The sequence below is a fragment of the Ascaphus truei genome, chromosome 3 (genome assembly GCF_040206685.1).
Source record: "Ascaphus truei isolate aAscTru1 chromosome 3, aAscTru1.hap1, whole genome shotgun sequence".
Lineage (NCBI taxonomy): Eukaryota > Metazoa > Chordata > Amphibia > Anura > Ascaphidae > Ascaphus > Ascaphus truei.
Window position 1 is genome coordinate 396,951,187 of NC_134485.1, and position 27,985 is coordinate 396,979,171.

General features: G+C 43.9%; 1 protein-coding gene across 1 annotated transcript; it reads left to right on the forward strand.

The window, feature by feature from the left end:
- On the forward strand, window positions 1–27,985 carry GPR83 (G protein-coupled receptor 83). Its single transcript, XM_075592501.1, has 4 exons — window positions 1–1,039; window positions 11,289–11,414; window positions 19,796–19,929; window positions 26,888–27,985. The coding sequence occupies exons 1-4, from the start codon at window positions 617–619 to the stop codon at window positions 27,510–27,512; spliced, it is 1,308 nt and encodes a 435-aa protein (XP_075448616.1). The 5' UTR covers window positions 1–616; the 3' UTR covers window positions 27,513–27,985.

The following is a 27,985-nucleotide window of genomic DNA, read 5'->3' on the forward strand; positions in this document are numbered from 1 at the left end:
GTTTATATGAGCTTACTGGATATCTGTGTATTTATAAAAAAAAGTGGTACTAAGGTATCACCTTAGTGCCTAGTATGCCAAGGTCACCTGCATGACAGTCTCTCTTGGGTCTTTTCATGCCAATGAAAAAAAAACAAATAACATTTACCAACAAATAGGCATTCCAGTTAAAACCTTATACCCAGAGTATCTTACATGCAGACAGGCAAGATAATGTATGTGCTGAGATGCTGCTGGATGTTAGACTGATTGTATTTCTTGGCAGGGAATAGGAGGTGGGGAGGTAGGAATAAAGATAAAGTGTGAGTAATCAGGCACGTCAGAATGGGAAATGAGATTCAGCCCAATGAGCTAGGATTTTCCTCAGCAGCCAGTGTGGGATCAGTGCTTGCATATTACAGTATATATAAATGTGCTGTTAGGGGACCTGGAAGAAAACAGAAGAACGGTGTCTGAATGTCAGGGCTGTCTGAGCAGTGAACGTAGGTGACATCTGTTGCTCTTCTGTGAAAAAACTATCATCTCATCGGTCATTAAGAAAATGGGTGAGACATTCATGCAGTCAAGGCTCTTTCTACTTTGTTATTCTCCCCTGGAATAAACACACAGCATTTTCATGCCCCTCATAGTCACTAATGGAAGGAGCTCATTAGAAGTGATGTCTCATCTGATTTGGCTGTTTCTCCTGTGCTTGACCAGCGTGCTGAAAAGATCAGAAAGTTTGCAGTACAACACAAGTTTGAAGGAAACCTTCCAAATCCCTAACATCACCGGCTTCTTCTGGAATAATTACAGCCTGACAGACTGGCAGAGCTTTGTGGGCAGGAGGAGATATGGAGCAGAATCCCAAAACCCGATGGTGAAAGCCCTGCTGATTGTGGCGTACTCCTTTATTATAGTCTTCTCGCTTTTTGGGAATGTCTTGGTCTGTCACGTCGTCATCAAAAACAAACGGATGCATTCTGCCACCAGCCTGTTCATAGTCAACCTGGCAGTGGCTGACATTCTCATCACCCTGCTCAACACTCCATTCACATTGGTAAGGACATGACTGGAATCTCACTGCATAGCTGGGTGCACTGATTTCTTTACCAAATGTTTTACCAGGAAAAATACATTGAGAGTTACCTGTAAGCAGAGCACAGTTATATGGCAGAGAACTAAACATAGGCTGCCAACTTTATAGCCACAGTGGCACTTAGCAACTTATAAGGAAGTCGCAATAAAGTGGAAGCACTTTTCCCCTATTATTTGAATGGTTGTTTCATCATTTAAAGTCGGTGTATTGGCTTTTAGGTCTCAAAATGTAACTGTGAAAAAGCCTTATAATAAATGTTACAAAGTGTAACTGCAAAAGCCTTATCATAAATGTTACTATGTATTATAGTAATTTAGTATTTAGAACTTTAAGCAGTTGTTCTCTAATCTCTCCTCGGGGGTCACTTTCATTGGCACACAGGTAAATGTGCATATGAATAAAATACTCATGGGTTACCCCAAAAATGCAGTTTGCCCACGGGCACCCAGCGGACAGGTCTGAGAATCCCTGCATTAGGGGATACTTAAAGTTTCTAAGTGAGGATATAATGGTGCAGCATTTCACCATTTACAGTGGATAAGAGTTGAGTTTAAAACAGGGATTTATTTAGCACACCACGGTTTAATAGGAGCTGCAAAAATATTCTACTATCAAAATGTAAAGGAAACAGAAAACGGCAGGATTTCACATTGAAATATGTCATCAGTTTAGGGCGAAGGTGCGGCTCAGTGTGTAAAGACACTGACTGGCACTGAGTTTGGGCAGGGGAGCCTGGTTCAATTCCTGTGTCGGCTCCTTGTGACCTTAGGCAAGTCACTTTATCTCCCTGTGCCTCAGGAACTTAAAAAACAGAGATTGTAAGCTCCACGGGGCAGGGACCTGTGCCTGCAAAATGTCTCTGTAAAGCGCTGCGTAAAAACTTGCAGCACTATACAAGAACATGCTAAAAAAAAAAAATCCGTTTGAAAATACAGAGTAAAAGTAATATGTGCAAAAGGGTTTGAAGTAAAGGTTTATATTGGCAGCTAGACGAGGCTTTGCTGCCGAAATAGTCATCAGAATGCTGGACTTGTTTCCCCAGAATGAAAATGCAAGTTCATAGAGGGAATTTAAAACCGAATTATACAGGCTCTTTAAACAATGGCATATGTAGATATTGGGAAATCACGTTCACAATTAAACGTGCTCCTTATAGATATGCAACGAATATATACAATTTCCCCGTGCAAAAAAAATAAATGCATTAATATCTTTTCTTCTGGATCATTATGTATATCTTTATTTATATACCGCCCACAGTCTACTCAGCACTGTACAAAAGAGACAATACAATACAGGGAATTATTACAATAAGTGCAACAAACAAAATCAGTCAATAGGAAAGGAAATCCCTGCAGTTTACAATCTGAGCAGCATATTAGGAGATTTACAGAGATTATGGCTGTATATTTACTGGCTGCTGTTAAGGGATCCCCCCCCCCCCCCACCCTTCAATGTAGCTGGTTATTTGCCAGAGGAGCCTGCAATGCATAGTAAAGCAGTGGTTTGCCAGTTCTGGCAGGGAGAGGGTTAATATAAGACTTATAGACCTGAAGAAGAGAGTTAAGCTCTGGGAAGCAAGTCTTATAAATATATTCTGTTAGTCAAAACTAGAAATATGGTCCACCTTTATTATGGAAATACTCAGCTTTGCATAAATATTAAGACTGAGCTTGACACAACTTGAGTTTTCTTTCAGTGAAATATACTTATTAAGTATGAATACTGCACAATTCTATTCCAATTCTATAGCCGCAGGCTAGTTTCTTTTACAATGATCTTTACAGCTCCAAAATATCAAACTCATGCTGTACCATGTAATTCTGCATAACTTTATTACATTTTTGATGTATTTATAGAAAACCCTTCAGTGCTGAAACAGCAAAGCAGCATCACAATTATTAAAACGTTGCTTGAAGAGTGAATGCTGTATAGTTGCAAATGCAAAGTTACTGTTTTATTTAGCAATATTGTGTCATAAGACATAGCGTGTTACAGCTCATTGACTTGAAGGGATTGTAAGGTGTCTTCCTTCCAGTGCCGGAAGGTGCCTTATGGCAGAAGAGTGTTTAGTAAATAGGTTTTATAATCTACTCAAAAAATACAACCCTGTACAAAACAACATGTGATTCCTTGTCTGTGATGTTTCGGCTATCACTAGGTTCCTATCTGAACTGTATTGGGAATTGATACAAAACATAGGAAATGGGCATTGTGATAAGTTCACGCAATATCTGAGTCAATGTCCCATACCGTCAGTGTTATACTTTGCATCAACATTAAGCGATTTATAGTGTTGTCTTAGGAGCAGTTTGGGAAGCTGTGGCTCGTCACAATTGTGTTGTGGGTTGTATCTATGTTTGGATAACTGCTGCTACAGTATGTTCCTTTCTCTGTGTCATTTAAACCCACCTCTTCACCGAAATGTTAATTGTCAGATGTAAGGCTTCAAATAACGTTTCATGCAAATCGGTGCAAAAGGAAAGTCTCACACTGTTCTATGAAGCAAATTGCATCATATTGATACATATCCTCACTGTCCTTAATGTTCTGTATTTGAAAGACCACCTGTTGAACCACCCTGGTTGTTCTGCATATGCTAAAACTTGTTCTGTAGTTAAAATTCCTCTGAGCAGAGTCTTTCAAGCTTAACTGTTGAGTGTGGCATATGTTGACGACCCTAGCAGGGAGCAGAGACACATTGTACAGTATATGCACAGTCTGTTATAATGAACCTCCCCAGCAAGTGTTACACAGCAAAAACAGCCTTCCCTGAGTCCTTGAAAGGATTTGACTGTGCAGCATTGCTACTTTTTATTTCCACAAATCTGAAGGAATTGTTGTTATTGTATGTAATGCACCCTTTGTATTTCCTCTTGGACAGGGGATATACGTCAATTAATGCTGTGCTATTGAATATCTTGACTATGAAGAACATCATCCAGTAAAAATCTGTTCTCTCCCAAGACTCCTCGGGCTCTCCATTTATACATGACTTTCAATCCATTAACCCTTATTCTGTACTTTGGCAACCCCAATCTTTTATCCCTGGTAACAACCTCCCAATTCATATTGTCATGGAAGACCAGAACTTAACCAAGGGACCAAGATACCAGACAGGACAAAGCAGTTCAATAAATAATTTTTATTCCAGCCAGAGCCAGCAAGCGCAATATTAAGACAATCTCACCAAAAAAAAGGGTCATGGGGGCGGGGAGGTGGTTAATCCTAGCTGGGTAGGTGCTGAGCTTATCCAGGGCTTGCTTCTGTTCTCCGATGAGCTAGGGACAGTCCAGACCTCTCGGGTACAATTTAGGGCAGAACATTTTCAAAAGTCCAACTGAAAAGTCCCACTCTTCACTTCTCCGGCACAGCTACAGTCTCATAGCAAAAAGCACTTTTGAATTTTCCACTGGCCAGGCTCTCTGCCTCATTTTCGGATGTCTCCGGCACAGCCTCGGAGCACAACGCTTGGTTCATCTGCGTTGCAGGATCAGATGGAACTGGGGAGCGCTGATCGGGTTCCCCCTTTCTTGTTTCCCCGCTACCATACTGTAGGTAAGCATGGTAGAGGGCCTGGTAACCAATGTCAGTGCAGATGTTGCTCAGGGACCAATCAGGAGGCGAGGGCTCATCTGCATTGGCCAATCAGGGCTACGGGCAGGCTTAGAGAGTTAAAGGGCTCGTGGAGGGAAATATAAATGGCAAAATGGGATTAGTTGCTACCAGAGGGACTCGGCAACGGCTTCTCCTAGTCGATAGGATATCTCCCGCTGGGTTTCCACCACTCTGGCTGGGGAGACAACCATTTGTTCTGCTTTTGAGGTGGATGGGCCCCTAGCCCGATCTCCGCCCCTAGACACTTTCTCGTTTGTCCCCTGCCCCTCTCCACCCCTCCAGTCCCAGCAGCAGACATTTACTCTGCACAAAGGGTTTCTCAGCCCTGCATGTCCAGAGCACAAAACACATTTTTATACTTGCAATACCTTTTTACACACAGAAAATAAAGAGTACACTTTTACATGGGATGCAAGGGGATACCGGGAATGTAGCTCAGGGGTCTGGTGACAAGTTGAGCCCCAGGGAAGGATGAGCAGGGGCCAGGGACTGGATTTAGCCTTTATTTTACTGGTACCTGGGCACCTTTCCATTACACCGCCCCTCTAAGCCAGGAGCTCTGGGGCAAGACCCATCCTGGGTTGAGCCCCAAGATTGAGGCCAAGGGGGCTCCTGAGTCCTACTCAGCCCAAGATACCTGGTAGAATTGTAGAAAGTCCAAGTTCTTTTTGTTTGGGGTATCAGGCTCGGGACGATACCAGGTCCAGGTGGGATCCCTGATCTTTTGGTATTGCTGATTGCCTGGGTGAGCCACTGTCTGATCCGAGTATGGCGGTGCAGGGGATCAGCCCTTGTTGCCAGGAAGGGGATCCTGGGGAGTTGGACTCCGGTGTAACTGCAGCTCCGTGTCCATCAATCCAGAAACCCGCTGACTGTTGATGACCATGGGTCACAGGTGATGTTGGCAGGGGTACTTGTGGTGCAAGCCATCTGGACACACCCCATTGATCATGGTGCCTCACTGGGTCTTGGTGCCTGAGAATGGCTGAATCACCAGGGTGGTGGCCGAAGAGCCGGTCATCACTTAGGAGACAGGATGCCACGGTGGGGAGTGGGGTTAGCTGGCCACAGGAGCAGTGGGACAGTCCCACCTCAGGGGCCCAGTGTGATTGCAGCCATAGCACAGCATCTCATGGAGGAAGTCGGTTGGCCGGGATCGGGAACTGAGGGGCATTGTGGCCCAAGCAGGAGTGGATGCTCGTAGAGCTGGGGCTGCGGCTGGTAGAAGAACCAGTGCTCTTGAGGGTGGGGCAGCCAGGACAATTGGTGGGTCTGGCCAGCGGAGCTGGAGTTGGGCCACCATGAAGTCAGCGACCATCTTGGCAACCAGCCGGAAGGTGGTGGGCTTTTGGTATTTAACCCACTCATGGACTATAGGAGGCATTTTAGCAAGACCTGCTCTTTTATTATTAGATACAGTAAGCCCTGTAAAGCACTAACTTCACATCCAGATACCCATCACTGCAGCCGGGCAGCATAAACTGCATGGAAGTCATGGGGTGCCTTGTCCATGGCAGGAAACTGCACCTGGTAAGTCTCTGGGGTGATCGAATACCTGCACAGCAGGAGTACCTTATATACCTAACATAGTCCCCAGTGTACTCTCGGTCCAGTTCACCATGGGAAACCGCTGCCTTGCTGGGGAGCCAGAAACTTTACCCAATTCTCCTGTGGTAGTTGGTGCATAAAACACTGGTGCTCAAAGGACCGCAGGAATCTGCTGATGTCATCCTTCTCCTTATAAAAGCGGGCAAATCTGTTGTAGGAGAGCTGTGAAGATGACTGACCTCAGAACTGCAGCTGGATGTGGGGGATGAAGGTTGGGCGTGAGCAGTCACCCAGGTGGTCAGAAACTGCATTACTGCCCCCTGGAGCTCCAGTGCAGCCACATCCCCAGGGCGGCCAATGCAGTGGTGATCCGGCTGGCAAGATCAGATGTTGATCTCCCAGCATCAGCTCTCTCTTCTTTCTAGGAGCTGGTAGCAGATGATTCTGATTGCCTTGCTGGATGGATGGAAACAAAAAAACAGCGCACAACGCAAATAGTGAAGTATGCAAAGACAAGTGTATATTAAAATAGGGAAAAATATTCTGCGTACATCAAGTAAAAAGTAATGAGCATTGAGTGTATAAAACACACAGGTTACCAGTCGGCGACTGCTGGTGTGGGAGTCAGATGCTTGCTTCTCTCAGCGGGCGCCTTGAACAGCAGCTGCGATGCAGGCCTTTCCTAGGAACTCCTCTTCAAACGGTCAGCGTCTTCATAGGGGATTTCCCTTCTGATCAGCTGGGCTCCGCACTCGATAATAACACTCAGAGGGTCCCCAGATAAGTCAGCAAGGACTGGAGCAGTTAGTACAGCTCCCCGGCTGTAACAGCCACACACGGAGGTGAATCTGATGGCTGCGAGTGAACCTCCAGCGTGCCACGCTGCCGCTCCGTTACGGGACGCTTCTCTGCTCCCGGGATCACAAGCCTAGGTTTGGATCACGCATGCGCAGAAGCCTGCATGGAGGGAACCTCTCGCTTGTCCCCTCTCTCAGGGCCGCTGCTAGACAAAGTCGGTGACTTGTCCTTATTGCTTCAGGACTCAGTCTCTAAAGTCTGCTCTTCACAGAGGTCCCGGAGTTGGTCCTTGGTCCAGGCTTTGTAGTAAGACACCATGATCTGGCTTGGGTCACTCGTCCACTAGCTGGCTTCTTTGGGAGGGAGGTGGCTCTGACTGTGAATGGAATCCATGGAATTTTTTGTTTTGAAGTCTTGAGGTTCAAGACCCACTCAGTCCAGAATACCTACGAGTATTCTAACCCAGAGCCTGGCAATCCCACTGCTGTGCCACTACGAATGTCTGTCATGGAAGACCTCAACTTAACCAAGACACCAGATAGGACAAAGCAGTTCAATGAAAGCCAACATGCACAACACAAAAACACAATCAGAGCTATACTCGATAAAAATGGGGCATACTGGGGTGGAATACTTGCTACAGTAGCTAGATGCTGAACGCCACATCAAAGATTTACCCAAGTCTTGCTTCCACTCTCCAATGAGGTAGGGACTGTCCAGACCTCTCTGGTACAAATTGCGGCAGAGCACTTTCAAAATACCCACTGCTCTCCGCTTCTCCGGTACAGCTACAGTCCTGTGGCACAAAGCACCTTTTTTAATTTTCCACTGCAAGGCTCTCAGCCTCGTTTTCGGGTTTCTCTGGAAAAGCCTCTGAGCACTTTGCTTAGTTCACCTCCACGACAGAATCAGAATGAACTGTGGAGCGCAGTGTGGGTTCTTCTTTTCCTAGCTTCCCGGCTATCATAGAAAAGCATGGTAGAGGGGCTGTTGACCAATCACAGTATGGATGGTGCTCACAGACAAATCAGGAGGCGAGGGCTTACCTGCATTGGCCAATCAGGGCTGGGGCGGGATTTCAGAGTTGACGGGCTTGTGGAGGAGGCTTGTGGAGGAAAATACAAACGGTCAATGGGAGCAGCGCATACCAGAGGGACTCGGAAATGGCTTCCCCTGGTCGACAGGGTATCTCCCGCTGGGATGGTGCCGCTCCTGCTGGGGAGACAACCATTTGTACCGCTTTTCATGCGGATGCCTCCCTGGCCCGATCTCTGTTCCTAGACACTTTCTCCTTTGCCCCCTGCATCTCTCCTCCTCCAGTCCCAGCAGCAGCCATTTTCTCTGGACATGTGGGCTGCACCGAGGCTTTCTCAGCCCTGCATGTCCAGAGACTCTGGCTCTGCTTTATTGTTACACAAACACATTTTTATACTTTCAATACATTTTTGCGCTCAGGAATAAAGAGTACACTTTTATATGGTATGCAGGTGGCTACCAGGCATGTTAAGGCAGGGTAGCTCATTTGGCCAGATGAGCCCCAGGGAAGGAGGGGCAGGGACAAAGGGCTGGGCTTAACCTTAAATTTACTGGTCCCTGGGCCCCTTTCCATCACACATATTATAAAGCTGCAGCCCTATCACCTACAGGAGTTGTATTAAATTGATAGTACAGAGACATGTACCAAATGTTCCTCATTTTTTTTTTTTAACAAATAAGGCAGCGTACTGCTTGTAAGAATTGTTTTATAACTTAGGATATAATTAAAATATATATTTTTAAATACTGCCCTGCTCTAAACAGAGAAAAATGAAGGCCACGGAGTATACAGCAGGATCTGGATTTGCTTAGCGTCTTATGCCCAACACTGTGAAGAAAAACTTCCATTGATCCCAACGTCACAAGGATTATAGTTATAATAAACCCTAATACAAATTCACTGTGGTGACCATTTGGGGGGTAAGTCTATACCAACTTAGGCTACGCTTATAGTGACGGCGACGTCAGGTTACGGTCTCTGGAAAAATCAAATTGAGATGACTTCCAGCGCACGCGACTGCGGCAATGCATTTGTTTTGACGCGACGTCGCGTCGCCGGCACTATAAGCGCAGCCTAAAGAGGCAGTTCAAGGCGTTTTCGGCAGAAAAGCTTTTGATGTCAAAGGGGATTTTCAGCCAAATAGCTGCCTCGGTTGATAAAGGTAAAGCTCATTATTAATTGACATTAATTTTTCAGTAACACAACATTTCTAGATATTTCCAGAGTAAGGCGCTCTAATGCTTTCAGTACTAATAAATGTTACAGTACACTGCCAAGCAACACGGAGACCTTTGCTGTCAAGTTTTACAGCTGGAGATGTTAGCCACCAAAAAGCAACATTTTAATATGTTTAACTCTGGTAAAAACAGGAAAGACCAGTTATATAAAGTACATTAATCCCAAAAAATTATTTGAGCATATTATTATTTCTGCGGGGTAAAAACCTTCAAACAGTGTGGCCAAAACTCATGCGCGATCATATATGGAGAAAAAATAAAACACTTCATAGGGTATTTTTAAAGATTGTTTGTCAAAAAATGTATTAGAGCTCTGCTTATAATAAACTGCATGATTTGTAAGTAGAGCTCTATGAAGTTTTTGACAAATAAACTCTTGAAAGGTACCATGTACGGCAGGGGAGTGCAAACTATTTTCCCTGCGCCCCCCTGCCGGCAGTTCCCCTCTCTCCGCTCCCCTCTCTCCGCTCCCCCCTTCTTACCTTGGCTCCGGCATTGGCGTCATGAAGTCACATTGCCATGGCTAAGTGACATCACATGTCCTCGCGACGTCATTTGACGCCGCGTTGCCATGGCGACGCGTCTAAGAGTGAGGTTTACAGGGGCCTTCGTCAATTTTTCAAAGTGCCTCTTTGAAGAACGCATACTGGTCTGTGTTAGGGGCGTAGATATTAACCAGAGTGACCTGTATGAGGTTAAGGAGGTCTATGACAATTACAAACCGACCCTCTCTGTTTGCTTTAATCGTGTCAGGTTGGAAATTAAGGTTTTTGTGAAGTAGTATTGCTACTCTGCCTTTTTTGTATTCTGATGAGGCCTGGTATACACACAGGAAATGTTTGTGTGCTAGCCATTTTTGGTCCTTAGGCAACATGTTGGTTTCCTATAGCATGGCCACACCAACATCAAGTCTCATCGCCTCCGCAAGGACCAGTCTGCGTTTTTGGGGGGTGTTCAAGCTCCAGACATTCTGAGACATTATTTTTAGCCCCATTTAACAAATTGGTTCAAATGTGGATGCATTTTTTAAATTCTCTGAGATATGAGAGATTTTGCAAAGGGTGGCAAGGGTAGGAGGGGGTTGGAAGGGAGGTGTGACAGGGTGAACTCACTATTCCTGGCAGACCTATGTATAAGTCTGGAGTACAGCAGTGACCTGGTTAATCCCAGCTTCAGAAAAGGCTTGGTAAATTAACCAGGTCCCAGCTGCTTCATTAAGGGGCTTTAAGAACCCAGAGCTCCCACTTCTTCGGGGTTCCCGTCTGAATCAGAGAAGCATATCCTGAAACTCTGGAGAGAGAACAGCTTGCCAAAAAGGTCTGTTACATTGAGACACTTATCCTTATTCTGTGTTTCTATTCTGGACTTGAACCGCCCTTTCTGGGAAAAGGGCAAAGCCCTGCTCAGGACTTGCAAAATTCTGTACACATGGAATGTGTGGCAGACTCCTCAGGCAGCCAAGGGGTTTAATGAATTGCAGTCTCTGTAGCAGCTTTTGGGGTTTGTGCACTGTAATAGGAGTTAGCTCTAATTTTGCTGCATGTTAAACAAACCAGGCTTCTAAAAGCCAACAGTTTTAAATATTGATTATATAGACATTTAAGTGTCTATTTACCTTTCAGTCTGCTCTATAACCTCCTCCCTCTCCCTGATTTAGGCGGCAATTCTTTTCTACGAGATTATTAGGACTGTAAGAGTGCTTTTTAGGGCAAGGGTTAGGCTGGCATATTAGGGTAGAGTTAGGCTTAACAAGTGTTTTATTTATTATGCTGCCGGTTAGATAAGGCTGAACACGTCCTTTATTTATCTGGCTGTTGGTGAAATAAGACAGAACAAGTGCCTTATTTACCTGTCTCTCCTCTACCTATATAAATATAATGTTGTAATGTATTGACGGCACCTCTGGCTATCAGGGGGTGGAAATTCCTTTCCTCACAATATGATCGACTAATCAGCTTTGATTTCATTGCAGGCTCGTTTTGTGAACAGCACGTGGATGTTTGGTAAGGTCATGTGTCACGTCAGCCGCTTTGCACAATATTGCTCTCTTCACGTCTCTGCTTTGACCCTAACAGCGATAGCAGTGGACAGACACCAGGTAAGCGTTCATTATACATGTAGGAACATCTCATTCTGTATGCTCACAGAATGAAAGTGAATATATTGTGTCCTGAGTTACAAATCAATAACAAAGAGTGTGAAATACTGTCGTATTCAGATAACCACACACCTTTAATCTCTCTTCCTCAACTGGTCCCAGATCTTCTCTTTTTCCCTTTCCAATTTTTGCTTCTTTTTTTTTTTTTGTTCTCTCTTGAATTTGTCTCTCTACAGCAACTATTCAATATCCACTGAAGACATTTTCTCTTGGTCAGAGAATAACTGTGGCACAAAGCTTCCCTGAAAAGAAGGAACCTGCTTCACTTCAAATTGAATAGGTTCCTGTATTTTCTTAACCCCCTATTCAATGTAGGGAGAATCAGGTTAAAATACTGATAACAATGCATTGACTTCTCACCACTTGAAATGAACAAGACATTATAGAGACACAGATAAGGACCATTTGGTCCATATACTCTGCAAAATGTCTATCCAGTTCATTACATATACAGTATTTATTTCTATCTTGTCCTTGTAACCTTCAGGCTCTCTTCCCTCCTACCCATACTCCACCCCCAACATACTGACCCACATTAACACACATGGTGCAATAACCACACATTTTGGAGCTGGAAATAAAACAGACACAACTTTTATTAAACCGTAAATATACATGTAGCAGGGATCCCCCTTCTTAATTCCTGGTGTAGAGAACAACTCCCTAGTAAGGAGAAGCAACAGTATTGTGTCGGCCATGTTATGACTGGCATGGCCCTTCAGATGGTGTAATGTGTATTGCGGTGGCCATTTTGGGGTTGGCGTGGCCGGAAGAGACAGGAAGGGACCGGATTTCCTCCGCGGTACAGAGGTGATCTTGTCAGAGTATCTGGAGCTTGGGAGGAGTAAAATAGTGTTTGGGCAGCCTGTCAAGCTCCCGGACTATGCCCAAAGCCTGCCCCTAGGCCCCAGATAGTTCCCCTCACAGTAGAGACGTGTGCAGGGTTGGCTCTATGACTTGGTAGCTCCCGGTAACTAAGGAGCCCAGCGGAGCAGATCGGCATGCAAAGGGAGGCTTCCACAGCGGCCTGTGTTACTGTAACGATGCGCTCAGCACAAACAAGGCGTGACCGCGAGGCCTAGGTGCGGATTGATAAAATACCAACCCACAGCCTTGTGGGCGCGTCTGGAGTGTAGATAGGTCGAGGTAGCCGGGTCGGGGTAGGAGAGGTCTGGATGGTCAGTGATACTTGCCGAAGTCTGGATTGGAGAGGTACGGATCGTTGCAGGTACTTTAGCCAAGGTCGGAATTGGAGAGGTGCAGATCGTCGTGGGAAAGCCGAGGTCAGGAGCAGAGAGGTACGGATCATCGTTGCTAAGCCGGGGTCAGGAGCGGAGAAGTGCGGAATCCAAAAAGCAAGCGAGGTCAGGCAAAACAGGACAAGATTAGGCAAAGGTCAGACAGGAGGCTAGGACTGTAGTGAACACAGCGCACAAACAAGAGATTATGCTCAGCCAATGTGCCAGAGGGCATGCTGAGCATATGAAGCAAGGCAGTCCAATGAACATGCAGCATACTCACAAGTATGCCTGGCTGTGGTTGGCTGGAGCGTATAAACACAGGCGTACCACTTAGGTAGAGGAGCGAGGAAGCTTCTGCAAGCGTGCGTGAATGCTGCGCATAGCGGGTGCGTGCTGCGTGACGGTGACATCACTGCGCAAGCGTAATCTGGAAGAGGGACCAGCGGGGACGGCATTTAATGCCGAGTGTGATCCGTGCGCGCTCCTAGATGGACTCTGGCATTCGCCAGCCCACAAGATGTGCTGCAGGAGGCAAACGAAGCAGGACACCCAATCGTGAGTCTGGGTAGGCTGGGATCACGTCGGATGGGGTGGAGGGGGGCAAGATTCACGGATCCTCATAGTTAAGAGCCAGCGTCCGGACTTACGGCATAAGGGGCTTGTTGTTGGAGAGCCCGCCCCATGGGTCCCTGTTGCTATTCTTGTTTTCATTTGGAAGTGTGTCTCCGGGATCGCCTTTTCCAACACCCCCTAGAATGATACTGTACATTAAACAGATGCAACCCTAGGGCAGAAAGGTAAACCCCATCTCACCTATATAAACCCACATTTCAAGATGCAAATTCTGCATGCACAAACCCTCGACCTCCCAAATTGGCAATTCCTTCTGCTCAGCTCAATTGCTCCGGAATCTCAAGCACCTCGCCATACCATTCTGAAAACATTTTCAGACTAAATCAGTTTTAGTCCCTTAAACTGAACCTGCAACTGCGCAAGATCAACTGCGTGAATTAACTCCAACAATGGAACTGACTAAACTTTGTTGCCCCCCCAAATGAACTAAAATTGCACACAGAGGCTACTTATACCTCATAAAAATGAACAGCTCTGGCAACAACTGCCCCACATCATGCATCTCTTGCCCCACCAAATCAATTCTATTTGATCCATCTTCAAACCCAGATTTTTCTCACAAGGGTACACCTCAGCCCACTTTTCATTCCTGTGAACATATGATTCACACACTATCCATATATCCACCGTCAAGTGACCTAAAATAAACATAACATTATTAACAATGGCTCTCAACAATTATGAAATCGCATACAGTAACACTGGAAACAGTTGGATCCCCAATGTCTCATGGAATGGTGTACTGGTGTTAGACCGAACAGGACTAGAACCCATAACCACTGCTTTTCTGAACAGCAGCTATGGCAGTATGAGTTAAACCAGCTGCCTGCTAGCACTGCTGTCGCTGGCTAGCACCACTGTCGCTGTCTATTATCATATGTCCAAGAGATGTCTATTGTTCAGCCTTCTGAATTAGGCAGCAGGTGCTGCTGGCTACTCTAGGGGATTACCTCTCCCAGAGCTGGAAAAGCACCTAGAGGAAAGTGATGGTAACACAGTATAGAAGTATATATGTATATACAATTGGAGACACTCCACATCCACCTCTGTTCTTCGGATTTAAATTAAATCCGTCAACAAATTGTTAATCTGTTTCATGGATTTGTAGAATCTGCAATCCATGGAATGGATTTGCACTGTTAGAGAAAAAAATAATATCTGCCTTCTTGTGACTGATCCACGGATTAAAGGAATTGGCCAATCCATGGCGGATTTAAATTCTGGTGAAAATTTTGGCCATCTCTACCAATCCCACCTAATCTAACCTCCTGGATTTTTTCCATTGCAACACCAGGCATTGCTCTAACCGATTTTAGGCCCCAGGTTTCACTCCACTTTTCCTTACCACAAAGAGAATCCAAAACCTGTACCGGAACCCTGTCCCCAACAACTTAGCTCATTTCCTATTGGGATAATGGTATAGCCAGGCCACCATCCTTGCGATGCTCACCTGCATCATAATTTTTACTGCAGCATCTATTGCTGATTTACCACCTTCAAATTTACTTGGTTGCCGAATGGGAACCCCTGCAGACAATTGTGTCGAAACTGACAGCTGTTAGGGACCTTGTACCGCCCCTTATTAAATCACTAACACTGCCCTTTCTTATTAACAGTCAATGACCCAGCCGATCGTGCACTGCTGAACTTCCCCTGAAAGGGAGACGTCCTTTTGAGGGATCATTAGCTCTAGTCAAAGATATTTAAAACCAGAGACATAACATAAAACACAGACAAAGCTCAGTGCACATCCAGAAAAACTTATATACGGTACAGTGCCTAAATATACATGTATAAATAACTAATAAATAAATTGGTCTTTTAGTTTAACATTTTGGCCAAATTGTTGTAAGCCCTTGAGCCAAACTTCACGGCAGACCACGTTCAAGGGTCCCTACACTAATATAAATTCTTAATAACCTGTGCATTGCCAGGAAGAATGATTTATAATAAATCTGTCAATATGAGTTGCAAAAGTTCTAAGTCTGATTGAAGCTTTTATTAACCTGTACATACCAGGAAAAGCACTCTGTAATAGATTTGTCACAATCACACTGCATGCAGGCAAGTTCCCCTGATAGTTGGAGATGCCATGGAGTGAGCTTTTAACCATTTAAATGTGGGAGGGAGTGAGCTTCAATTGGATAGGAGGTTGCCACCCTCCAAAACAGCCAAGACTAGCTGCACAAGAATTATAAAACATACAGAACACCTACAAGCTCAAATTGAACCCCCAACGTTCAAGGGTCCCTACACTAATATAAATTCTTAATAACCTGTGCATTGCCAGGAAGAATGATTTATAATAAATCTGTCAATATGAGTTGCAAAAGTTCTAAGTAGCACTCCTCTGTGAAACTTATATGCTTATATATATGTTGTGGGTATTTTGGGGGTTCAATTTGAGCTTGTAGGTGTTCTGTATGTTTTATAATTCTTGTGCAGCTAGTCTTGGCTGTTTTGGAGGGTGGCAACCTCCTATCCAATTGAAGCTCACTCCCTCCCACATTTAAAAGCTCACTCCCTCCCTCCCTCCATGGCATCTCCAACTATCAGGGGAACTTGCCTGCATGCAGTGTGATTGTGACAAATCTATTACAGAGTGCTTTTCCTGGTAATGTACAGGTTAATAAAAGCTTCAATCAGACTTAGAACTTTTGCAACTCATATTGACAGATTTATTATAAATCATTCTTCCTGGCAATGCACAGGTTATTAAGAATTTATATTAGTGTAGGGACCCTTGAACGTGGTCTGCCGTGAAGTTTGGCTCAAGGGCTTACAACAATTTGGCCAAAATGTTAAACTAAAAGACCAATTTATTTATTAGTTATTTATACATGTATATTTAGGCACTGTACCGTATATAAGTTTTTCTGGATGTGCACTGAGCTTTGTCTGTGTTTTATGTTATGTCTCTGGTTTTAAATATAGATTGCCATGCTCAGTAGCACTCCTCTGTGAAACTTATATGCTTATATATATGTTGTGGGTATTTTGGGGGTTCAATTTGAGCTTGTAGGTGTTCTGTATGTTTTATAATTCTTGTGCAGCTAGTCTTGGCTGTTTTGGAGGGTGGCAACCTCCTATCCAATTGAAGCTCACTCCCTCCCACATTTAAATGGTTAAAAGCTCACTCCATGGCATCTCCAACTATCAGGGGAACTTGCCTGCATGCAGTGTGATTGTGACAAATCTATTACAGAGTGCTTTTCCTGGTAATGTACAGGTTAATAAAAGCTTCAATCAGACTTAGAACTTTTGCAACTTATATTGACAGATTTATTATAAATCATTCTTCCTGGCAATGCACAGGTTATTAAGAATTTATATTAGTGTAGGGACCCTTGAAACGTGGTCTGCCGTGAAGTTTGGCTCAAGGGCTTACAACAATTTGGCCAAAATGTTAAACTAAAAGGCCATTTTATTTATTAGTTACTTATACATGTATATTTAGGCACTGTACCGTATATAAGTTTTTCTGGATGTGCACTGAGCTTTGTCTGTGTTTTATGTTGTCTCTGGTTTTAAATATATATTGCCATGCTCAGTAGCACTCCTCTGTGAAACTTATATGCTTATATATATGTTGTGGGTATTTTGGGGGTTCAATTTGAGCTTGTAGGTGTTCTGTATGTTTTATAATTCTTGTGCAGCTAGTCTTGGCTGTTTTGGAGGGTGGCAACCTCCTATCCAATTGAAGCTCACTCCCTCCCACATTTAAATGGTTAAAAGCTCACTCCATGGCATCTCCAACTATCAGGGGAACTTGCCTGCATGCAGTGTGATTGTGACAAATCTAATACAGAGTGCTTTTCCTGGTAATGTACAGGTTAATAAAAGCTTCAATCAGACTTAGAACTTTTGCAACTCATATTGACAGATTTATTATAAATCATTCTTCCTGGCAATGCACAGGTTATTAAGAATTTATATTAGTGTAGGGACCCTTGAACGTGGTCTGCTGTGAAGTTTGGCTCAAGGGCTTACAACAATTTGGCCAAAATGTTAAACTAAAAGACCAATTTATTTATTAGTTATTTATACATGTATATTTAGGCACTGTACCGTATATAAGTTTTTCTGGATGTGCACTGAGCTTTGTCTGTGTTTTATGTTATGTCTCTGGTTTTAAATATAGATTGCCATGCTCAGTAGCACTCCTCTGTGAAACTTATATGCTTATATATATGTTGTGGGTATTTTGGGGGTTCAATTTGAGCTTGTAGGTGTTCTGTATGTTTTATAGCTCTAGTCAAAGATGCCTGTCTTTGGTATCCCAACTGACATTTTTTCAAACCAACATTTTCTAGCTAAAAGCCTTGTCGTACTACTACAATGTCATACCACCACACATCCTATGAGTGAACCGTACTGTATCCAAGTAGTTGAAAAGCTCTGAGTAGTGCTGCAACAGCTTTTCCCCCAATCACACTTGCCAGAATGGCAAAACCTTGAAGCCAGTTTCCGAATGTTCTATGGAACAGCCTCTTTTCTATGTCTTCGGTCCTCGCCTCCCCTTCTTACCCAGCATAATCAATGCCTCATTATAATCTGGGAGGAGCGTAAAAAATCTGTACAAAATCACCTTTCCATACAGTATCTTTTCCTTGACTTCCTTGGAAAGATGCATCCCCAATGGACTAGACAAGCATGTTTAGGCATCCTTAAAACTAGCATCTGCCGGCTTACCTCCCTTTTTGCTTATGGGATCAATGCTGGTCCCAGCACTTGCCCATCCAGCTACTGGAACATTCACCCCCTTCATTACCAGAAACTTCTCTTCTGTCCTGGTAAAACTGCAGCACCTTTCTATGCTGTCGAAACTTCACCTGGGAGGATCCCTACTCCCTCGGGCTCCTGGCCACTGCTAACCGTAGACACAACTTCTGCCCTGCTACCCCTATTACACCCCTGCTGGTAAGGCCCCCTCCTGGGAACCTCGATCTTCCCTGTGAGCAGGTGCTTCCCAACCCACCATAAATGTATTTTAAAATACCTCAAAAGCACCCCCCCCCCCCCATAAATTGTGTCCCACATTACTCCTTGACCCCCCAGGAGTACCTGCAGCCATCCGCCCAACTGACTGCACATCCACATCCTCCACTCCAGCTGCTATACGCTACTCCACTGTGCTCTGTGCTGCACCCAATGTCAAGCCTCCAGCACCATCTTACTGAAAGGCTGCTCCTTCTGCTGTTTGCCACACCTCTCTGGACTCCCTGCCCAAGGAGCCCTGCACTCTGGCCCCCTGACTCCTCAGTGGGCCACCAGCAACCACCTGGCTCCCTCCACCTTGTCCTGAACTGCCCCCAGTGCCTCTAAGGGATCTCTGTATTTTCCCAGCTGCAGCAGCTTCCCCACCTGATGGACTATCACCCCTCTGCTCCTCTCTTCTTGCTGAAGTGTATGAGGTACCTTCAGAGGGCTTGGACATAACCTCCTCTTCCCATCAGGTCTCAATGCAGAACTGGTCCTGCTCTTTAGTCCCACCTCCCATAACACTGTGAAAGCAACCTCCCTGGGGCTCAGCCGCTCGGTCAGCTGGAAGTGCCTGCACCGATATCTCTGTGCAGGGGGACGCACCGCACAGCCACATGCAGATCACTGGATCTGGCCTCTCCTGATGACTGGCACTCTGGAGAGCTCATTTCACCTCTGAAGGAGTTCTTCCTCAGTTCCTTGAGGCCCCACCATGCTTCAGGTAGGCACATCCCTGCACATGGATTTTCCCAGCATGGGTGCATGTGACTGAGCTCCCAGGTCACTTCTTCCCCCATTTATGGCCTCCACAACCCTCTCCCCTCCACCACTATCCACCCCGCCCACCTCTCCCTTATCATAGTTAACCCATCAATGCCCCCTGATGGGCTATGGAAATTTGACCAACCTAACAGTGCCCGGGATCATAGCACCAACAAGGGGAGAAGGGGTGCCATGGCTAACAAAACAGGGAGAAGAGGAAGGGAGGTTGCTCAGTACTGCGGTCATGCTACCCTTCCCTTATATGTGTGCCAGGGCATCCTTTCTCTCTGTAGAATATTTATTAAACAAATGTCACCTGTAGCTGTCCGTTGCCTAGAAGCAGTCCAACTGTATAGTAAAGTGAATTCCGTTTCATCAAGTCTATGTTGTTAGGATTTGTGTGCCACCTGTTTCCAATAGAGTGTTTATGTTTCTGACTCTGGACAATGTTTTGTAAGTAACTTGTTTTTCCAACTTTAGTGTATTGACCCCAGAGGCTACAAATTCAAATCCTGGGAAGATCCAGTTATAGTAGCTCTTCTATTTCCTAACTAGATAAAATCACTACCAATGGTGAATGGTGTAATTATATTGTGATAATAAAAACCGGATGACACGTAAATCCCTTTAAATTGAAAAAAGCCATGATGTAAGAAATATTATTATTCTCATGATTATTATTATGTATTGTTTTCCCTCCAGGTAATCATGCATCCATTGAAACCTCGAATATCTACTGCCAGAGGCGTTGCCTATATTACCATCATTTGGATCATGGCTACGTGTTTTTCCCTGCCACATGCAATCTACCAAAAACTATTCACCTTTGAATACAGGTAAATAAAAATAAAGTAATCTGAACACGGGTGAGTATTCCATATCTTCCATATGCAGAACTGGTGCTTCAGAGGGATCTTTATGCCTTAATAAATCTGGTGCTCTTGTTTATTGCACTTTTTGCTTAGTAGCAACGCGGCTTTATCTCTTCAGTGTAGGAGGAGCCGGAATAGACATGGTATGGAGGCTCCTCTAGCACAGGAGGGAGCGGAGCTTGGCATTGTATTTAAGCTATTGGTCTTCAATGTACAAGCTTGTGAGATCATGACATCATTGTGTGATCCTGCAAAAAAAACAGTGGAGCCTGGTTCAAATCCTGGTGTCAGCTCCTTTTATTTATTTATTTCTATAATACTTTACCAGGAAAACATATATTGAGAGTTATCTCTCATTTTTAAGTATGTCTTGGGTACAAAATAATAAGTTGAGAACATTATAAGTTACAATTACAACCATATTTAATGTAAGAAACAGTGGTAGTCTTGAAAAAACTTTGACGGTGGTTTTGAGAGACTCGGTAAATTGTTCCAGTAGTGGGGAGTTCGGTCAGAGTAGGAAGAGAAAACAGATTCTTTATTGAACCTTGGAACCATAAGGAGGTTTCTGGTGGTGGATCTTAGGCGATGAGTGCTATGTACAGTAGGGGTGAGAAGCCTGCTCAGATAATTGGATAACCTGTCCACCAAGTATGTGAAGGTAAGACAGGATAAATATACAGTATGTTGTGTCTGAATAGAAAACCTAGTCCAATTACCATATTGCAATGGTGGGTGTTGTAGTTACATAGTAAGAAAAAACACTATATTGAGTTGTAAGGAATGTCAAGATTGCTGAGATGAATTTGGGATGCTGCACCATACACTATATCCCAATAGTCAATAATTGGCATTAGCATCTGCTGTGCAATGCACGTTCTGACCAATGAGCGTAGGCAGGATTTATTTATATAACGTACACCCAATTTGCAATATATTTTTGATGTAATTTTGTCAATATGCAAATCAAATTTTAAATGGGACTAAAGCCACATACAAAAATACGTAAAGCTAGTAACTTAAGCAAGATTAGTTTTAGAGCTGGTTCTGACCAGTAGTTCTGTCATGTCAAGCTTTAGAAATGTAGTCATAATCCCAAGTAACATAGTTTCTATTTTGTCAGTGTTTAAAAAAAAATTTTTTTTTTTTTAATGATCCAGTTTTTAACGTTTGGAAGATCAGATTGCACTAGATTTTCAAAGTCAGAGAGGCTAGAGCTGCGTGAATATGTAGGATGGTATCATCTGCATACATGTACATAGAAGTTATCTTACAAACTGTGGACAGATCATTTATAAAGATAGAAAAAAGTAAGGGCCCCAAAACAGAGCCTTGGGGAACCCCATAGGTAGGATCCAAGTTGTTAGAATGAGAGCCTGAGATGGACAAAAAGGCGTTCATCTTATGGCCAGAGTCAGAGAAATGTTCGCCGACAGGACTGTGTCTTGTTCTGCCGCGTGATGCTGTGGCGATGCAGATTCACTCCCTTGTTTAGCCCCTGTCCAGTCTCACCTATGTAGTAGCAGCCCCCTGGGCATTTCATGCACATGATGAGGTACACGACATTGCTGGAGGAACAGGTGTATCTTCCTCTGATTTTGTACTCCAGATTCCTGTGTGGTATTTGTATTGTGCCCGCTGTGTGGACATTGCGCAGGTTTTGCATCTTGCGTCCTGGCATGGACTTGTCCGGCATTCAGTTGTACTGTTGAATACTTTACTCCTCACCATCATTTTCTTGAGATTATGAGGTTGTCTGTATGATAATAAGGGTGTTTAAGGGAATACCTGTTGCAGTCTTGTATCTTCCTGGAGAATGGTCTGTAGTTCCCAGGCGATCTTGTATAGGGCTTCTAGGTGTGGGTTATACATGACAACCAACAGTACACTATTGCTTGTCTCTTTCTGTCTGTATTCAAGGAGATCACTTCTTGGTATTCTGGTGGCTTTGTTGATTTGCTGGTCTACAATTCTGTGGTTATATCCACGGTTTATGAAGTCCAATCTCAAGGCTGTAATCTGCTGGCGTCTGTCTGCTGTGTCAGAGCATATCCGGTTGTATCATATGGCTTGATAGTTGCATGATTAGTGTGTCTGGGGTGGAAGCTGTTGTCCCTCAAATAGCTGGCTCTGTCTGTAGGTTTGCGGTATACAGAAGTCTGTAGTTGGTTGTTCTTTATAGTAATGTTGGTGTATAGGAAATATACTTCGTACAGGGAATGGGTGAGTTTGAGGTTAATTGTCGGGTGGAATGTATTGAAGTTCTCATGGAACTGTAGGAGGTCCTGTTCACCAGAGGTCCAAATCAGGAGGATGTCATTGATATTCCGAAGGTATATAAGGGGTTTGAAGAGACAGGTGGAAAGAAAGTCACTGTCCAGTTTTCCGCAGACCAGATTGGCAAACTGTTGCCCCATCCGAGTGCCCATAGTGGTCCCGGTTGTCTGGAGGTATGTGTCATTTCCAAATGTGAAGTTGTTATGGGTCAGAATAAATTTGATGCATTTAGTCACTGTCTCTGTGAGTGGCTCCTGTGGTCCCAGAAAGTATCTGCAGGCTGAAATCACATCTTTGTGGGGGATATTTGTGTAAAATAATTCTACATCCATGGTTGCTAGTAGTGTTCCTGTTGGGAAGGGGCCAATGGCATTGGCAATGTTGACACAGTTTGACAGTTACAGTACAAGCAGTTACAGGCAGTTACAGTGTATTACTGACACTTGGAAGAAGGGGAGAACAGTTGAGGTAGTGTCCACGGAGCAGTGCTCTCCTGGACTAGGACTAGGTTTGTCCCTTAGGTCCCAGCTAGGTCCTAAGTCCCCTTCTAGATTGTGGCTGCTATATGGAAGACCTGAGACAGGGACACTACCCTTTAGCTTATAGTGTCAGGTGTAGCACCAGTGAAGAGATGCCATGTGGTGAGCTGCAGCCTGCGGTTTGGGCTCAGAACACAGGCAACTCTAGACATTAAGGGACACCCTCCAGTTGGATCTCCCTCAAGAGGTGAACAGCTATGTGTACCAGAGAGAGAGGATTCAGCAGATGTTGTGGGATCAGACGGATCCTTTTTGCTCATTCAGCGGTACCTGGGTACAGGAGTGCCCAGGGAGGTTAAGTGCCCCAACAGTCGACAAGGGTAGTGCTACTCCCTACATGTGCGTGGGACTGACTCTCATTTGGGGAGGACACCAGAGATATTGGTGCCACGCACCCTAGGTACTTTGGAGGACAGTCACTCTGTGTTGTTATTATTGTATTTTGTGTGTTATATTGTATGGTACCGTGTATCTTTATTTTATTGTTAGTAAACCAATTGTTATATACTGGTGTGTATTATTTCACTGTAAGTGGTCCTGAAAGGGGTTATCCTGCTGCGCTGGGATCCCTCTCTGGTGGAGGCACTGCACCGAGGAGAACGAGAGCTCAACCTAGGCTCCCACCTGTAGAGGCTCAGGCTATATATATTATATTATTAGTAGAGTCACCTACCTTCCCTCCGGTGCAGGGGACTGATCAGCTGTTTAGCTGGTACAGCTCCGCGTGATCTGGAAGAGTGGTGGCAGCCATCTTGGCATTCCGGACTACATTTCCCTTGGGTGTGTCACATGGGCCGCTTTAACCAATCAGGAGCAAGTGGCCATTAGAGGGACACCTGATATCCTACGCGGGGCAGGAAACAAGCAGCAGTCTAGCAGGAGCCTTCAGGGATGACGGACACATCCAGGGAGCCAGTAAGCCCCTGGACTAGGCAAGAACTCTTCCCCAAGGCCACAGATGAGCCTCGATCCCTCCAAAGAAGTGGAGTGTCATAGGGCAGGCCCCAAATAGGGACATTCACATTAGAACCCCAGCTGTACAACCGCGCTGGTGGACAGACATCCACGCGGCGGACTGCGGCCTGGGACCAGGCTGCACGTGGCAGCAGAGAGTTGTACCCCTCCGGCTGCAGACTTCACCGTGGATCATGTCTGGATAAGGGGTGAGGGAATTTATGTCAGAGGGCTCGCGGCGCCGGACCTGATCCAGCATCCTCATATCATTATTCCCTGGTCAGGCCTATGACCAGGAAGGTACCCAGTGTGCACCACCACTCCACAGGGGGTAGTGCTACCTCACATTTGGGTGTGAATTGTTCTGTTTATGTGCCCAGGGCACCCTCAGTACTTTGGGGAAGACACAACGGGGTATTGTGGTATTGCATCAGTGTGTTATTGTATTGTGTTCTTACATACTGTGGGGTTAAAGTAAAACTGAGTTATTTATATATATATATATATATATATATATATATATATATATATATATATATATATATATTGGTATTGTTATTACTGTTTGTATTGGTTCCTCATCCCGCCACCGCTGGGATCCCTCATATTGGAGGCGCTGCACTAGGAGAGAGAGCTCACCCCAGGCTCCCAGAAGCGGAGGCTCGGGCCTCCTGTGAGCGTACAGGTATTAGCAGCATACGTAGTCGCCCGTGGTTTCCCTTAGGCATAGGGAAAGGGGGCTACATATATTATAAGATATTTGTGGATCTGGTAAAGTTAAAGTAAAATTAGTAACTTTTAATATGTTCTAGTTGTTCGTGTTATAACAAAAATGACACCTACCCGTGTCACAAATAAGTAATGCTAAAGTTGTTAAAGCAGCTTGTATAATTTCCAACCATCTACCCTTTACTTTTATATTTATTTTCACTATTCTCTTTAAAGCAGCGGTCCCCCACGGATGATCCCAAAGTATTCATGTTCAAGTGGGTCAAAAGAAATGTGTATTCTCTGCTTGCAAACTTTTGTATAAGGATGTATTTCTTCTACTTGAGTGATCCTGGTTTCAATGCATTAAGGGTTACAATGTCATTATTGATCAAATTATTTTTGAAAATCAATTTGTGCAGTCAGACAAACAAACAAACAAACAAACAAACAAACAGTAACCTGGAAAATAATATCAGTGGTGGGACTTTTGTATATGTACAACTATTCATTGTTGAATACCTTTACAATAACTTCAGCCCCCACTGCAAATAAAGGAAGTCAAATTCACAATTACTATGCTTTTACTAAATGTGACCGCAGTCTTTTTTACATTATAATATCATTTTGGTAACATAAGCACAAGGGGATTTAGGTCCATATTTACTAAGAGATGCTATTCCATAAGATACCTTATGGACCAATAAAGTTCAGCAGGTGCCTTATTGAATAGCAATGCTCGATGCAGTAGAGACATTGGTCATAATGAGCTGTCCAAGTTAAAACTTTGTGCTAAAAAACATGGTTCTCTTCATCACTAAGAGAAAAATACAAAATATGTACATTTCCGATTCTTGAGATCGTGTGTCTATCTACTGTTCATTAAGAACTAAAATGATACATAGTAATATTTTCATAACAAGGACTCATTGTACCTACAGAATGTTATGCAGATTGCTAAGAGAAATAGCAATACTGTTATTGCACTTAAATTATCACCTCATCCAATCTAAAATGATTTTAATTTGGGACACACTACACAATTTCAAACATTTACAACGCTAATATTAAAAGCGGCTTTGGTATTTTTCTCTAATTCCCCACTCATTTGGGAAAACTGGTAAACACAGAGTTGCTTTGGGGATAACATGTTAACATCCACTCTATTTCTAGAACGTACAAAAAAAAAGAGTCCAATTAAAGACCACCATCATGACTTCTCTGTCATAACATGGCATATAAGCTACAGGTGCGCCGACGAGTATTCTAAAACTTGCCTTATACGTGCCTTGAAAAATCTGTGGCTATCACCAACAAGATCCAGGTACATGCTGGGTACATCCTGGGTACATCCTGCAACATTTCAGTGACATTTCTGCAGAGACTAATGGCCCATCAGATTAACACAGCAGGTGTCCCTGGCAGTCCCATTCAGTTTGACCCCCGCTGTTAATCCGATGGGCCATTAGTCTTTCTGCAGAAATGTCACTGAAATGTTGCAGGATGTACCCAGGATGTACCCAGCATGTACCTGGGTCTTGTTGGTGATTGCCCCAGATTTGTTTTAGAATACTCGTCGGCACTACAGTATGCTTTGGGTGACCGCAGTGTTACTTAGTCACAAGACATTTGGGAAATAAAGACAATTAGGACATGACCAGTCAAGACATGTAGCCCAGATTTACTAATACTGTAATCGCTAATCCATAAAACACTTTGCATGATGGAAGACAAATTACGACCCCATTTCAGTGCATGCGCCATAATGGTCCATATTTAATAAATGGTGTTACTCCATAAGATACTTTTCATACCGCAAGATACCTTATACTCGCTTGCTTAGATGAATAGCACATAAAAGGCCATATTTACAAAGCCATGCAGGAGAGTGTCGTATAAAGTAACACTGCTTTGTAGATGTGACCTGACCTGTAGTGTTACCGACGTGCTGTTCCTTTTATGTGGTTTTATTTTAGAAACTCAGCTAAGTACATCTCCATGGCAATGGTCAATTGTTGCCCATGAAATGATTGCCTTGCATAGAGCAACAGGTCACAGCGGCGGATTTATTCATGAATATGTGCAATTGGCTTGAAGTTCTTTTTATAAGTGAGTCAGTGTAGCTTATTACAGATTGTCATATCGCAAATAATCATTAAAAATCATGTGGTGGTTTAAATACATTAAGAAATCATGTGGTGGTTTAAATACATTAAGAAATCAGGTGGTGGTTTAAATACATTAAGAAATCATGTGGTGGTTTAGCATAGAAACATTTCTATTCTGAAAGCATCTATAAAAACTCCCAAGAAAAAAATGAAAAACGTTGGATATTCTAATAATTAAAACTTGTTTCGTGCTGGGAGCAGAATAGATATTGTTGGTTTTGATATGAAAAAAAAAATGCAGCACTGGCTTCATTTCTTGCAATCTTTTACTTGCAGCGAGGAGAATATTCGAAGTTTGTGCATCCCAGACTTCCCAGAACCATCGGATCTCTTCTGGAAGTACCTAGATTTGGCAACATTCATCTTGCTCTATGTGCTGCCTCTGCTGATCATCTCTGTGGCATACACAACAGTGGCTAAGAAGCTGTGGCTGCGAAACGCCATAGGCGATGTGACGACAGAGCAATATTTTGCACTGCGCCGGAAGAAGAAGAAGACCATTAAGATGCTGATGCTAGTGGTGATCCTCTTTGCTGTGTGCTGGTTTCCTTTAAACTGTTATGTCGTCCTCCTATCCAGTCAAACCATTCGCTCTAACAATGCCATTTATTTTGCTTTTCACTGGTTTGCTATGAGCAGCACGTGCTATAACCCGTTTATATACTGCTGGCTCAATGACAATTTTAGATCCGAACTGAAATCCTTGCTAAACATGTGCAAGAAGCAGACAAGGCCAAGAGAGCACATGCTCCCTTCCAACGCTCCCTCCTACAGAGTGGCCTGGCCAGAAAACAGGAGCTTCAAGAGGTCTCTCGTATCCCACACCCTCCCATCAACCTCTAATATCCAATCAGGGAAGACTGACATCTCTGCAGTGGAGCCTATTGTGTCTGTTGGCTAAGTAGCAGATGTGGACTATATGTGTGCATCAAAAAGCTATCTTGCTCGTGTGAAATTACAATTAAAACATGAAGCAAGGCAAGAAAGCAGTATCAGTTTACAGTGAAGAAAAAAAACTGTTGCAGTGTTAGAGTACGCAGCTTGAAGGTAAAAAAATCTGGGGGGGGGGGGGGTGTCTCCCTTCAGAATTGCCTGTAAATAAAATACAGTATATGTATTACCCAAAAGATGACGAAGAAATAATAATATTGTGATATTTAGCAACACAGTAAAGAGTGCTGAACAAATATTCAAAATTCAATATTTTGCCCTTAAAACATTTTTTGTCATGTGCAAAAAGAAAAAAAAGAAATGCATAATATCCATTAAACACTAAAATAATTCCATCCTGAATTACATCTCTCTCTCTCTCTCTCTCTCTCTCTCTCTCTCTCTCTCTCTCTCTCTCTCTCTCTCTCTCTCTCTCTCTCTCTC

What these genes read in the sequence shown, in the direction of transcription:
- GPR83 (XM_075592501.1), top strand. Translation starts at nt 617, where the DNA reads ATGCCCCTCATAGTCACTAATGGAAGGAGCTCATTAGAAGTGATGTCT. An exon ending in TCAACACTCCATTCACATTG is followed by an intron (nt 1,040 to 11,288) that starts GTAAGGACATGA and finishes ATTTCATTGCAG; the next exon opens with GCTCGTTTTGTGAACAGCAC. An exon ending in CTATTCACCTTTGAATACAG is followed by an intron (nt 19,930 to 26,887) that starts GTAAATAAAAAT and finishes TTTTACTTGCAG; the next exon opens with CGAGGAGAATATTCGAAGTT.